Source organism: Cuculus canorus, chromosome 1 (genome assembly GCF_017976375.1).
Source record: "Cuculus canorus isolate bCucCan1 chromosome 1, bCucCan1.pri, whole genome shotgun sequence".
NCBI classification, from domain to species: domain Eukaryota; kingdom Metazoa; phylum Chordata; class Aves; order Cuculiformes; family Cuculidae; genus Cuculus; species Cuculus canorus.
Window position 1 is genome coordinate 183910099 of NC_071401.1, and position 15281 is coordinate 183925379.

At 37.3% G+C, this 15281-nt stretch overlaps 1 protein-coding gene across 1 annotated transcript in view; it reads right to left on the reverse strand.

Annotated features, from left to right (window-relative positions):
• Positions 1-6084: 6084 nt before the first annotated feature.
• Positions 6085-15281, reverse strand: part of FAM3C (FAM3 metabolism regulating signaling molecule C) — a 30770-nt gene continuing 21573 nt past the window's right edge. Inside the window, exons 6-10 of the mRNA XM_054076785.1 lie at positions 13511-13569; positions 11720-11770; positions 11196-11280; positions 9041-9167; positions 6085-8005 (exon numbers count right to left, since the gene is read on the reverse strand). Coding sequence (XP_053932760.1) covers positions 7916-8005; positions 9041-9167; positions 11196-11280; positions 11720-11770; positions 13511-13569 — 412 coding nt within the window. The 3' untranslated portion in view covers positions 6085-7915. The remainder of the gene's footprint in view (positions 8006-9040; positions 9168-11195; positions 11281-11719; positions 11771-13510; positions 13570-15281) is intronic.

The window sequence follows — 15281 nt, forward strand, 5'->3', positions numbered from 1 at the left end:
GAGAGGTTATCTAGTTTAAAATTTCTTTTTGTTCTTAAATGTTGTTAATAAAATATTTTTTCTGTTTTTGTGTGGTATTTATTTTTTTTCAAAGAATGACAAAAGATGGTAAAGAGAGGAACACAAATATTTTTTTAAATCTACAATGGCCGAGCAAAGAAGGCAACAGGGGTTTGAAGCATCACTTGGCAGCAGAATGACTCATTTGCCTCTGAGAAACTGAAGAGAGCTATTTTATGGCAGGTGGTGTTATCCGTTCTGCACTGAGGGCAGAGCACCTGTGCGAGCAGGCATATTCAGTCTGAGAGGCTGCTGCTTGCTCTCCTGCTGCACTGACACTGGGGGCTTGGAAGGAGAAGCAGAAGCAAAGCTGAGTGCAGGCAAGACTGGAGCACGAGCTTATTTATTTCACGAAACTGCTTTTAATCCTTCCACACTCCAGAAAAGCTCTCCTCGGGTGAGAGCAAGAGGGAGAACCATTGGTAAGACAGCATGCCTTTGCTTTCAAAGAGGAGCCTGTGTACAACGGCATATGGGGTTCAGCTACTTTTTTGGGCATATGGCACTGGGGATGAATTTAATTCACTGAGTTTAATAGGGTGTGGGGTTTTTTCCCAGTGTTGGGACTGAATGATCAAGGTTCTTGGATTCTAATCTTGAGCAAGCAAGATTAGAAAAAAATTTGGAAGAAATTCACAGTTTGAATGAGGGAAAGGTCTTAGTTCTGTTCCCTCACATTGCCCTTTTATGCATGGAGCAGCAGTTTGTGAAAAGTAGCAAACCTATGAAAAATGACACAAGTATGCTTTTTGAAGAAAGAATAATTGTAACCTCTTCTGACAGTGAAAATGGTATATGCTGTTTTGAAAACAGAAATGCATGTGCACTGGCTGCATATTTTGAGAGCAAAGTTTTGTTGACTGAAGTGCTGACATACTCGGAGGAGTTGCTGCAAGAAGACAGCTGGTTAGCCTGTCAGCATGCCGGCCTGTGTGTGCATCAGCAAGTGAAGAGCATTGTCTTGTCCTTGCCTGTTGGAGATCCCTTCTCGAAGGATGCGTAGTGAGTGGAGATCGTGTCCATTGCTATCAAACTGTCTGTGCCAGGCAGCACTTTCCAGTGAAGGACGAGTGTGTGAAACGTATGTGTAAAGTAAATAACAACAATTAGCATTGGTCATTCAGAGGAAACGATGTTAAAAGTGCGTCCCCTTTGGCTGAGGTTTCTGATGGAGTTGAGATGCCTGATTTCATCCAAGGATTAGGTTTCACAAGATAGCAAACGCTTTAGGGGAGTTCCTCACAGACCAAAACTGTCACAGCTAGGTCATGTAAAGTGCTAAACTCATACTAATTCACTCTGCTGGCTAAAATTTATTAAAAACATGTAAAAACACTCTGGCAGACTTTATGCCAAATAAGGCACTGTTTGTCTGAGCCTCTAACTTATGGTTGATATCACGGAGGGTGAATATCAGGAAGTATCAGTGGAATAAATGCTGAAAATCCTAATTGTGAATCCTCTTCTGACTGTATCCGATCTGTCCTGCCGGATGTTCTGGAGTGCCAAGATCTAGTAGCAGCAGCGATGGTGAATGCAGTATCATGACTATTTTTCATGTCACACAAGGATTTGCAACAGCAGGTTTTAGGATTTGACACACTTCCACATTGGTTACCACTAATGAACCAGCACAGGCAGAGAATAGCTAATAACATCTAACAGAGAAGCAAAGCTTCACACCCATCGGTGCCATTAGCAGCACTCAGGAGGGTAGTAGCAGCAGCGGTATTTTGACTATATATGGGAAACTGAGGAGAAACGACTTGCTCAAAGTAATTTGCAAAAGCCATGGAAGACCTAGGTTTAAACAAAAAAAAATAATCATCGGGTCTCCTTATCATCAGCTTTGGCTGTCTGGTCGCTGCATTTGTTTCTCAGCCTGCATAGTTTGAAAACTGTGGTCTGCCAGTCAGGACTGCACAGTGACCATCGGAGTTGTGACTGCTGGGCAAGTCCTGCTGCAGAGCCCAGCACAGTTTTTTCAAGGAGAAGCAAAGACTAAAAGAAGCAGTTGGCTAAAATTGCATTTCGTAAACATAGCTCCCTGTTTGTATTTCTGGAATTTGTGTGGTCCTCCCCCACCCCCAATTACTAATTCATCTTGAAATGAATGGTGCCTGTGAACTCCTCATTAATGTTGTAGATAATTAGTGCTAAAATACCTGTGTCTGTCCCAGAGTCTGCTATTATACTGGATTGACTACTGTGTAATTCCACAGGCAGTTCTGTTAAATAACTAATGCTTTACTCAGCAGAGAATGAAAAGGGAATTAGTCCTCTTTGGCCACTCTGTCAGTTCTGCAGGGCTGGAAGGACAGTGGCAGAAAGGAATATAAGACTGCAATTAATTTTACAGCTAGCAGATAACACTGACTGGTGATCCCTCTGGCCAAGGCGGGAATTTGGATGCCAAGTCTGACTGCAAATGGATGGCCTTTGGTGGAGGGGAGCTATCACTTCATTTGCACAGCAAAGAGATGTAACAAATAAAGTGTCTAGGAGAGGGAAAGCAGATGCATGCATGGAGTTTAGATGCACTAATTGAACTGCATAGACATAAAGAGATTCATTGCAGGGTAGCGCCACATACTTTGTGAAACCTTCTACTGAACCTGAGCCTGCAAGCATGAGTAGTTGCTAAAAGATCAGAGTCTACTTCAGGGTTTGGCCACGTCATTTTCCTCAGCCTGGCTATGCTTATGACTATACAGTGTAAATTAGAATGACCTGTACATTTTCCCTGTTCATACTTCAAGAATCATCCGCTTACCATCTAGTTTTATATACATATTTTTAATGTGTTACGTGTGTATCAGGATGCCTTAATTAAAACGATGAATCTTCTGATTGGATAATACTTCTATAATAATTTTTCCCAAAGCTCTGAAAATTTGTATTTGATTTTGAAGCAGAGTAAAACAATCTCATCAGCATTTCCATTTTCTAGAGAAAAAGCCTCACATTACAGTAGGGAATAAAAACAGATTGCAGATTTATTCATGCAATGATGATTTACCCTGTATGCTGACAGGTACTTTGTGCCTCCTGTCAGTAGCACAAAAGCAGCGGATAGCTGAAACAATGTCCCATTCTTTTGCTTGGACCAATCTGCCCCCTAATCTAAGAAATTAATTTGACACTTTATTGTGTCTCAGTATGTGCTAAATAATATTTTGACATTAAACACACTGACTTTTTAGAGGATCTATATATCATTAAGAGAAACAATGTGCAGAGAAACACAGCAGCCATAGTGTCCAATTCCAGTTTAATATGTGCTGTTTGGGTTTTTAAAAGACAATTCTCGCTACTCATCCCCAGTTATGCCAATGGAAGCAAAACCAGAAGTTACCTGAAACTTAGAGACATAAGTTGTTAAGTTTCATAGTTGCTGATTTTGGAGCTGTAGGCCGTAGTTTCAGGGCAGGCTGGGTTTGCCTGCCAGGTTGGCTGAACACGCGCTCCGGATCCCTGTGCCCTGCCCTGCCCCCAGTCCATCAACAGATTTAACAATATGGTTCACAGAAACACTCCAAAAACAATAGATTTGGCTCAGTTTGCAGCAGCAAACTGCAGCAAGGACATGGCAGTAATAACTCAGGGAGGTGACCAAGAGTAGTAACTGCTTGCGCTGACTGTGCTGTCACCATTAGAATATTGTCTGACTGTGGTTTCACACTTCATGTACATTGAAAATTCCAGGGTTTTAACATAAAACAAATCACAAAACCAAAACCCACACAGTGTAAATGGAGCGTATTTGACAGAAGTTCTGCAAACAAAGTAGCTAGTCAAATAAACACATTTTAGGGATTTCTGTGCCAGAAATTTAGGTGGAACCAACCTTTTTGGATTATCCAATACTACAATGACCTCCTGCAGAGTTTTATGATCCCTCATAATGTGCTAACACAGGATCCCCTCTCAGGAAAACAAGCCAGTTGTACAGTAAGAAGGGTTGATGCTTTAGGGCAGGCACATCTTCCATCGATCAAGGACTTCATGGCAGTACAACTGCAAGTAAATCTCTTTAAAAAAGCCCTCCTTGCTTTTGGCCATTAAGGACTAAACAGCACTAAGGCAAGACAGATCAGTATCATACTTTCTACTGAGACCTTGTTTGGAATAATACAACTATGACCACTTAAAAACCCTTGAAATACAAGTTAGGCTCAGTGTTTTATTGCTGCTTGGTTGTTTTTCTTCCATTTGCTGATTGTTCCATAATTGCAATGCAAAGAAACCACTCTAAATCTCTTGCATTGTAGTGCAAGACCAGCAAGAGGAACAGAATTAACCAGCGGCTTTGGGCTGCATCCAGCCATCAGAAATCTATCATAGAGGATGGAGTGATTTCTGTGCATTTTACACAGCAGACAACATAGCTGGATTGTTACAGTGCTCTGTACTTATCCCTGTTTCAATACGTTTTCTAAAGCCCTGAAAGAAAGTTTTCATTTCTACATACTTCAAAGGATAATAAACAGATGACGTGCATTTTATTTACTAACATACTACAAAACATAAGGTGTAGTTATTTACATTGTGCCTTATGCACTTTCAAGGCACCTATGAGGTCTAAGATTTAAAAGGCACAAATCAAGAAGACATTGTCCACCAAATTTCCACTGGGAAGGATGATTCAGCTGCCAAGATCTGGGAACATGAGGCTGTACTGATAAAGACAATGCTGAAGTATTCAAGGCCGGGGAAGATAATTACTGAGAGAGAATTGCTGCAGCATTTGGTAGGAAAAAACATTTGATGCCTATGTTCCACAAGAGACATGATTCCTTCTCTGCTGGGAGTGCCTTTTTCCATGGCAATGAGGTCGTAGCTATATCCTGCTATGGACAATACCCTAAGAAAGGAACAGACCTTTTTGAGGGAATGAGTCATTACAGATTTACAAATTATAGTGATTTAAAAAGGATAAATGCAAGATTAAAGGAACAGGTTGGCATGTTCTAGAAAGGAAAAGATACGGCCAGGAAGACATCTTGGAGAAGCAATCATCACTTTTCAACTTGCAAAGAAGTAATCACTAATTTTCAGCAAAGAAGATTTGGATGGTACCTGAGATGACCTATTTAGATGGACAGCAAAGCACAAGAAGAAACAACCGAGTAACCCGTTTTAACTCCGGTCTATGAAGGATGCATTAGATCTTGTTTGTAAGGCTCAAAAGGGCTGACTACAGGAGAAGCAGGGACTATTAGCAGGTTTAAGCTAACACTAAGATAATCAGAAATGTAATGCAATATCTCAAGTAGAGCACATTCCCTCCTGCCATTCTTCATCAGTTACCTCCAGCAAGGCAGCAGCACAAGGTGACTGAGCCCAGGTGTTCGTGCCCTTCTGGCACACTGCTCAGAGGGTGAGAAGCAGGCTCCCCCATATCCCTAATATGGCATCAGAGCCACTGACCTCTCACGGTATCACCAAATGGGCCAAGAGCTTTTCTTGCACCTTCCTGCTTTGTCCTCAAAGTTCCAGTGCAGCCCTCCAGGTTTCTTTTCCAATTTTCCTCGCCAGGCCCCTTGTATTAAAGTTAGGGTACGGACTTAGCCTGGCCTTACAGATGTAAAACTGAAGAGGATTTAATCAATAGAAAGTTCCCTCCTTGCTTTCCACCTTAGCCATGACCCAAGTCAGTTTAGGGAAGGACTACAGCCCTTCGCACTCTTACACAGGCAAGTCAGTCAACAGTTACAGTGTCAGTATTCTTATTCTTTTATTATTTTAAAATCCATTGTTTATAAGGTTTGTGACAGGTACAACTTCATGGGGTTAAGAGAGTCATAATGTACTTACTTACACTTTAGACGGCTGAAAAAAGGCACAAATTTAAAAGGACTAAAAGAAGTTTGCTTCAAACTTATTTGCCCTCTGTTCGGTAGAGAAAACCTGAAATTTTTAATTTGATGAAAGAAATATTCATTGGCATTCAACACCAAAAGAATGAAGATAAGAGTAGTAAAGAGAAGCTATTAATGCAGACAAATGTGGGTTTTTTTCCCCCCTTTAGGCCCCTGTCAAGTAGCTTCCAAATTATTTTAATATTATTCTGGATAGCAGCATAGCCAATACTGGCATATACACCAACAAAACTGTATTGCTGTGAAAATTCCAGGACTTACACAATTAGATTTGGCAATAATCTAATGTTATGAAATGAAGTTATTTTCCAATTATTTCAAACAGGAATTCGCTTTGATGAAAAAATACACAGGATTTTGACATGTCCTCCTACAAAAGAAAATATGAAGATTTAACAAAAGCAGTTTCCATGTATAAGGTGCATTTTATTGCTGTCCTACATTAAACCTGAGGAAAAAACACATTATTTAACAAGCCAAACATACAGAACAACTCAGAATCCAGTCTCTCTCTGATATCAAGTTATTTATTTGACTTACAAAGTAATTTCCAATATTGCTTGAAATTTTTAAAGCACAGAATTAAATTTGTCTCAAAAGACATCAACAATAACAGTATTTTTAGTGCCACTGTGTTCTACTTGTGGGTTCTTCAAAAATCTTTTATGGTTTTTGCTCCATGGTACTAGCTAGAAGTTTCTGAAGATTATACCAGAACTCATGACAAAGCTCCATGAAATTACACCCAATTCTCTGTCAGTCCCTAATTTGTGAATACCAAACCCGTCAATTATACCATACTTAGTTTCAGCAAAAGTTCAGTCTGGCTCTACCTAAAAGAAAGAGAATTTTTCAAAGATAAAAAAAGAAAAGAAGCAATGGATTCTTACAGCCCTGTTACAAGCTAACAAAAAAGGCCACTTCAACTTGGTCCATTTTTTAAAGAAAAATTATGAAGGAAACATTGTCAGTTAAGTTTAAATGTCACACATTGCATAACCCAAGACACAATAATTTCTCTAACATCTCACTGCAAGAACAAATTACCTCAGCTCACATTAGATGTAACATAGGTGGCGAAGGTGAACAATTGTGTTTCCTGAAACAACTCTCACTAGAAGGCAGACTACTTTCTAAAAGGTTCTTTGTGATAGGAAATTTATTCCTGACAGAAACAATGGTTAAGTAGCAGTATAAGAATTGCAATAAAACCTGAACAAGTTGGCAACAGTACTGCTGTTTAACATGCCAAGTCTCTTCCACAAAGTAAACATTCATTTCAAGTACAAATCCTTCCAAACTGCTTTATCATGCACACTACTTCTATATTTAATTTTACTCTTCCCCTAACAAAAATAATTTCTATTGTGCTTCTCATGGCATATCTGTGTTGCACTGTCACATACTCTTCCTTTCCTGATTATTCAGTTTTGATGAGGGACTACAAAATAAATTTCTGGAGCATCTGGTATTAGAATATCCAAACAGCTTTAATAGAAAGTGATGCTGCCATTAAAAAGGCAGAGGATAAAAAAAATTAAAGCTCTTTATTAACTTACCACTAAAATCTACAATATTCCACAAAGGTTACATATCACAGCAACATTACACTTAAGAGGACAGTACAACGTTTGTCAGGATCTGTTTATTCTCTGCATATGCAATTTATTAGCCAGTTGGTCTACAAGATATTATTTACCACAGGCAACCTAAACACTGTGCTTTTAAGAAACCTGCATAGAAATAATTTGATGTTTCTTTTATTTTGGACGTATTTACAAAAAGTTTTTCCATGTGTGTTAGCAATAAATAATCCCAATATTCAAAATGTCAGTGCTCATGCACACACCGACAAGATGGTTGCATGCTTTAAAAATATTATTTACAGTACAGTCTCCTTCATAGCCCTCTCCCTAATAATAGTAGAAAGTGCATTTTGTTCCACATCCTTTCTCTTTTCCTTTTGTTTTCATTTAGTCTTGCTTCTGAGGGATACAGCCTTCCATCTCAACAACTTCTGGCCAGCCTTCATACTTGTTTGTGTCCTTGTTGTTCTTAATATGCTAAAAATAGAAAACATCAATCTACCATTAATGTACAGTCATTTTCCCTTTTGCTTTAACTAACAGGCTTAAAAGACATTTTATTTACTTATTTTCAGGCCATGGACAAAGAAGACATTACTATTAGCCTCTTGTGCTTCCTATCAAATACAACAATCTCTCAACATTCACCACTTCATGTGACTTGCTCAGACAAGTGTATGCTAAAACCAGTTAAATCATACTGAGAAAACACTTCTTAAAAGACCAACTGCATTAAAACATGAACCACTAGGAAAAACATAAATGGGGATAGCAAATTTTCAAGGCACTGAAAATAAATAGTGAGATTTTAAAGAATATTAAATAATGTTGAAAGTTTGCCTTTTTCTAAAATTGGAGTGTTGTTTTTCCATCAAGCAACCATCTGCAATCAGGTAAGACATTACTGCCTCCAAGAGTTTGCTACTAATCCTGCACAAGCTCCCACGCCTTCCCAAAGCTGGCAAAAGAGAAATGTGCCTTCCTTACACTTCCGGTATAAAGCTACCTTTATAAAGGCAACATATTGAATTGTAAAGTAGATTGTACATTGAATTGTATGTTCCCAGCTAAAGTATGGGAACATAGTCTATTTCACAAATTTTGCAGCAATAATTTTTGTCAGAAGAGCACAGTGAACCACTGGGAACACCAACAGCTAAACTACCACTCATTTGTTGGAGGGCTAACATTTTCAGTGCATCTGAAATACAAGTTTTCAGCACCAAGTTTAGAATTGTTCAGTTTAATTGGATTCTTTAAAAAGAAAAATGGTCTAGCTACTGTGACAATAAGATCTACCCCATATAAGATTTTTTTTTCTTATTTGTGAATCATCAAAGAATCTTTTTCATGCATTTAAGAAGAAGGGGCTAATCAAGGAATTAATTTGAAAATAATACTGTGTGCCACTACTGCAATAGATTGCATGCATTTGTTCAAGACAGGTATTTATAGAATATACTATGCATTTATAAAAGCTGTTAAATTCCAGTAAGTTATAGAATCACAGACCTGTTCAAATGGACTTTTAGTCTTAATTCCTTTTCCACCGCAAAAGACCCAGTTGTCTCTAAAGCCAAGGTTAGTAATAGATGTGCTTCCCAATTCAGCAATCAGTTTCCGTGCTTCCTCATTAAGCCTTGAGCAAAACAGAGAAGTTCAGTATGTGAATAAAATACATGTCCTTAGAGCTTTCTTTGTTCAATGGACCATTCAACGTTAATCTGATTAAATACAGCTTAAGTCAGTCAATATTGGGCAAGATTTAGCTTTCAAACTCAGGTAAAGATAGTTCTGAAATCACCTGATCTAATAAGCAATGTTCTTTAATATAATCTCAAGGAACCAGCCTACAAACCTATCAGTACATCAACAAAAGCCAAGATCCCTCTCCTGTGAGAATTCATACATACATCTCAAGTTATGTTAGAAATTCTCCAAGCAACTAAGAAAAGTCAACCTTAAAAGTAAACATTGTTTGCAGGCTCAAACTGACGTCTAGATAATGTAAAAGCTATTTTAGATTAGAAGAATAACCTAAATATTTGAAAGAAGTTATTATGTGCTTCGATCAATTCAAAATTCAAAATGCTGCTCTACTGCACAGCTCAGTGCCTGTAGATCCAAGTAAGATAATTTTAGTGTGGAAGGGGAAGCAGTTCTACAGGATGGCCTTATCATTCAAAACCCTCCAAATAACAGATTTTTATTTCTTCCTTTCAGTTACTATATTTGCCTGATTACTAAAGAACTCACAATTCGCACAACTTCGGATTATTACTACTTAACTGAGGTATAGTTGTATGACTCACTTCAGCTAAAATTATGGAAATGATCTAGTACTTTGGAGGTTATTTGCACAACCCACACTCTAAGTTTCTAGAGATTTAGGGCAGCTTGTATTTTAAAAAAATAAAATTCAATCTTTTAAACACATTGGTTCTTCACAGTTTTGACTGTTTTCAAGAGCTGGCATTTATGATTATCATCAACCACCAGTGGCAAGGTTTTGGCTAATTATGTAATTTCACTAAAAAGCAGTAGGTTCCCAGCTGTCAGCACAAATGGGCCAAATTCACCTTGTTTAGCTGATGTTGTACCTACACATAAGCTTTCAAAAAAAAAAAACATTATCTGTGACATGATTACCGAAACAAACTAACTGTACTTATTATCTAAAATATGAAAGAGGAGAGGAAAAAGAACAAAAAGAAAAGTAACAAATGAATTGAACAACAGATAGAAGATCCAGTCCCGGCATAAAGGAACATATTCCCTTCTTCTCCTAGAAGCAGTGAAAATAACTATTTACTATTTACATTTAACTATTTACTGCAAAGTCAGGATGTTGTCATAGGAAAGCTGCTCCTATATCAAAAATACAGACAAGTTGTAGATAAATTGAACCAAAAGAGGGGGGAAAAAAGGGCACAGAACACATTAGCATGAAGCTGGATATTATTAAAACAGAGGAAAAGGGAAAAAAAAAAACCTCTTTCATTTTCAGCAACAGGAAAAACAGCATATCTCCAAAAGGACAAATATCACTGACAGCATAAATTACAAAACAAAAGTAGTGGGGACAAATTGTAGGAGAGCGGCTTCAAACCTACATGGTCTTCAGGAACTAGGGTGGATAAAGGTATGGATTAAAAAAAAAATAATACAACACCTGATATGGAAATATATTCTTCATACCATGAGAAAGCAGTAAGTTGGACTGACCACATGCCCTGCGCTCTCATCTTGTTGCATTAACATCTTTTCTCAGAGAAACAAAATACCAAGTACGAGTACTGATAAAGCAATCCCTAATTACTCAACTATTAATCCCTAGCCTTTTCAGACTTCTAAACACTTGTGATATTTCTAGCTAAAGGGTCTAATTTAATATTTAATCTATTTTTTCTCTGCTATTGAGATCACAAAAGTATATACCTAACAGTCCTCTATATGAATACATACAGAACTCATTATGCCTGGTTAGTTTTAGTTTGATCCTTATTGTCCCCAAAACAGATAAGCATTATAAAATAATACCCTGAAAGCACCACCTGTGAAGAACATAACTTTGACAAAGTGATTGTATGATAAAGAATGCATTTTTTTTTAATAAAACAGCAGTTAAATGTTTAATAAATATATCCTACATAAATCAGTTACATACTTGGTTGCACCATCATCATATGTTCCCATTAACACTATTGTTCCATCCTGGATGGACTTCAGAAATTCAATAAACGGTGCCACATCTGAAAAGTGAGAGAAGATAAAATTGTTTAACATCACTCCATATTTGAACACCTGCAATGCTTTCAGCAAAGATATTCATTCCTTTTAAGAATATTTGTAAACGTACTTACAGATTTACAAAAAGATAGTAAGTGGGAGAAACGATAAAAATGCAGAGTGCTCTTATTTTACAGAAATATTGTGGTTATCGTGTAAAGACATCGCCACTAGTGGGAACTACTCCAGAGAACAAGTATGTTTGATTAACATTCCCTTTCACCTCAATGATTTGTGTTTCTTTAAAGTTGCACTCTCCTCACAACTACAAAGGTAGAATTGAAGCACTCCCTTAACTATCACCTTTAAACCACCACAGCAAATGGAGCATGGAGAAGCAGTTAGGGAAGAAGAAAATGATAATAATAAAAGCATTTAAGTTATTTCTCTAACTGTACCTACCTCCTCCCCACATGTCAAAGAATTTAGTGTCTAATGCTTCTCCTGTTTTACCTGGAGAAAAAATAAATGGTGTCAAATATATCCAAAAATATTTTACAGACAACATGTAGAACTCCTCTTAATGACTTTTTCACAGAAATTGCTGTAGAAGACACCACATAAATCAATTACTATGCGCCATGGTTTAGCCTCAGTTGGAACTACATGGCCACTCGCTCACTCCTCCCCTTCTCCCTCCTCCAGTGGGATGTGGAGGAGAACTGGAAACAAAAAGTAAACCTTGTGGGTTGGGATAAAAACAGTTTAATATGGCAGCAATGGAGTAGAGAATAAAAAAGCAATAGTAAAAGAATGCTGAGGCATGAACAGCCCCATCCAGCCAACTACACCCTTTATATCCTAAGTCTGAAGTTATAGTATTGAATATCCCTTTAGCCAGCTTGAGTCAGCTGCCCCAGTGCCTCTTCCCAGCTTCTTCTGAAAATTAATTCTACCTCAGCCAAACTCAGAACACTATTTATCTTTTATGAAGACTGCTCCCTAAACAGCACAGCAGTTTGTGAAAAGGTGCAGGAAAAGGTAAGTGGGGGGGAAAGAGAGAAGATGAACACTTCTGATTTTGCTTCAAGTGGAATATGAAACAAAAAGCCCAGAGCCTCTAAAACTAATAAAGATAATTCACTTCATATATTTGCCTTTTTAAGTTGCTTTTGCAAAAATAGATAGTACAGCTGTAGGTTGTCATTGGTGTCGCATGGAAAGTAAGAAAGATTAAGATTATACTGCTTGTTTTACTATAGACTGGAAATTCTTAGTAGATTTAAACATCTTGAATAAAAAGAAGAAAGTAGACAATATAATAATCTCATTATCTTTTATTATTATTATGCTTTCTACAAAGGCAGTATTTGATGGAAGGCACAATTTTCTTCCTAATGGCCCCTTCCAACCCAAACCATTCTATGATTCTATGAAGACTGGCAGCTATATAATGCAAAAGGTAGGCATTTTGGTTGTAATGAGATTCAGACAATTTAGGAGGTCAAAATAGGATTAGGTAAGTATCATTCAAGTCATGTTTTACATGGTGTAAAACTGAGTACAATCAAAAAATAATATGAATTTATATTGCAGTAAAATGACAGCGCTACAAGGAATTGCTTCCTACACATTAAGGACAAATCTGCCAGTACTCACATTCAATTCAGGTAAATTTGTTTTGGTTTAATGACAGTTAAGAATCCTGAACACAATTCTCATTATGCTAACATAACAAGATGTATTTAGAGACAAAATCTATAGATATGGACTAATCAAATACGCTGATTTCAAGGTAGGAAATAATAAGCTTGTCTTTCCATGTAGTTACAAAATTGTTTCACTGAAAAAAAAAGTTTCACTGAAATCAGAGCAATAGAAGAATTTAGTCTACAAAGTTTTAGTAGGGGTGGCAACCTAAAATGTCAAAAGAAGTAGCATGCATCTCGTGTCCTTTACATTTTATACATGTATTAGGAATTTCTCATGTGTCACTAAGATAGTCTCCACAGCACTCCACACTATTTTTACTACATTTTTTGAAACAAAGATGCACTGAGCTTTTCAACTTTCTTACAAAAGGTTTAAGTGCCAGGACCCAACATTATCTCAGTACAAATATGATAAGTACTTTTTGTTTTCCTCCTTCTGCTTGCCTTTAACCATCCCTTAGAATTTCACCTTAAATTTCAGAAATAATTTGAAAATTAAGTCAATCTGCTCACTTAAAATGCCACTTAAAATGTCACTTACCATTGACCAAGGCCACATTTATTCCTCTGCCAACATTATTTTTAACTCCACTCATTAAACTGAAACAAAATAAACGATTTTATTTTTAATAGGACAGTTTGCTGATATGAAATATCTATGGCTTTTAAATAGGATCAAACAGATACATAGGGATACATAGTTGAAAGACTACATGTTCATGAGTACTTAAATGAAGCAAAAACTCCTTGAACTAATCTGCGTGCTCTTATGGCACCACTGAATTGAGAACAATAGATCAAATATCCTCAGCTGTATCCATTTCATTTAATAACTTAAGGATCTTGGTTTCAAAGTATGTGTGCATATTAAAAATGTCACAAAAATAAAGTGCTATTCACATATTTAAGAAAATTCCTCGCAGTTAAAGAGCCCGAAACAAATAATAACTTGAGGAGCTTAGTAGAGTCACATAACCAACATTTTAACTATTTTTTAAGCACATGATGAACAGAAATATGTTAATGAGTTTAAAAGCTAACTAAACAGAGGTATTTAAAATTAATACCACACCACCACGCTAAGAAGCAAAGTCAAAGCTGTCAGCTACTTGTACCAGAAATAGGAAACCTAAATCCAAGAAAAATAGTTAATACATTCTTGGAGTACAGCTACATACCCCAACAAAACAGTCACTATGACACCAATTACTTGACCAAACTCGCAGTGGCAAAAGAGCTGGAAAGAAGAGATATATTGTGAAATGGAAGCCCTTCAGGGCTTTAAGGAAGAGCTAACAGGAACTGTTAGCTAGGACGCTGTCCGGCCTTGGGCTATGGTGGTTATACCACTCCAGTGAGAGGAAGCTTCCAAGGCCTTCTCAGCTCTTTTCACTGGCACTGTATAAAAATTTCTGTTCTGCCTCCAGGTCTCGGGTATCCCAGCAATAACGTTTTCAAGCCAGGGGTAAAAGAGTTAACACACATAAGGCAAATAGGAGTAAAGGTTGAAACAACTACAGAAATGAAGATAATGAAGAAGTCTTCAGGCAAGAATCAAGAAAGCACCTCAGCATATGCCAACTGGTACACATTTCTTATTAATTACAAACACACTCTAACAGAAGCTTTTAATTGCATCCTCATCAGGATTTTTTTAACCCCTCTAGCTTGCTCTAGGAAAGGGCTACAGATTTGCACAAATCCTGTCGTATTCAAAGCTTTTTTCACATTTCTTCTGCGATCATATGATTTCCAGTTCATTTCTGAATACCTGTTCTAAACAATGTTTCAGAAAGACCACATCCTTCTAAACATCAATATCAGCTTTCTCAAGCTAACTTATTAGTGACAGGCTGAAATCAAGAAATGGTGTATCACAGAAGCACGACAAAAATCTTCTTCTCTGAGGCTACCTTTTGGACCCAGTTATGAAGACAGAAGCCAAAATTCAGAGGAACGTGAAATTTAATAGCAATCTATCAGGAACACACTGAGTATGAGCTAGTTCAGAAAGGCTGTGAAAGAATACCAGGTAATAATAACTCTTGGCACAGTGACTTAGGTTTTAAAGAACTAGTAATCAGAGATGAGAGAGTCCACATTCTTCTGTTAGTCCTTTAAGTTATACCATCTGCCAAAAATTCTGACTAAAATTAAACCTCTAATTCAATGAATTCTGAAACAGAAGACTTGGGATTTTCTGCTGAAATGTGGAATTCAGTTCTGGATAGTAGGGAACTCCAAAAGTGTTTTAGTCACTGGATGACCATTTCTCCTCTGATAACATGATTTTCACGTCATGTCTGAGCATC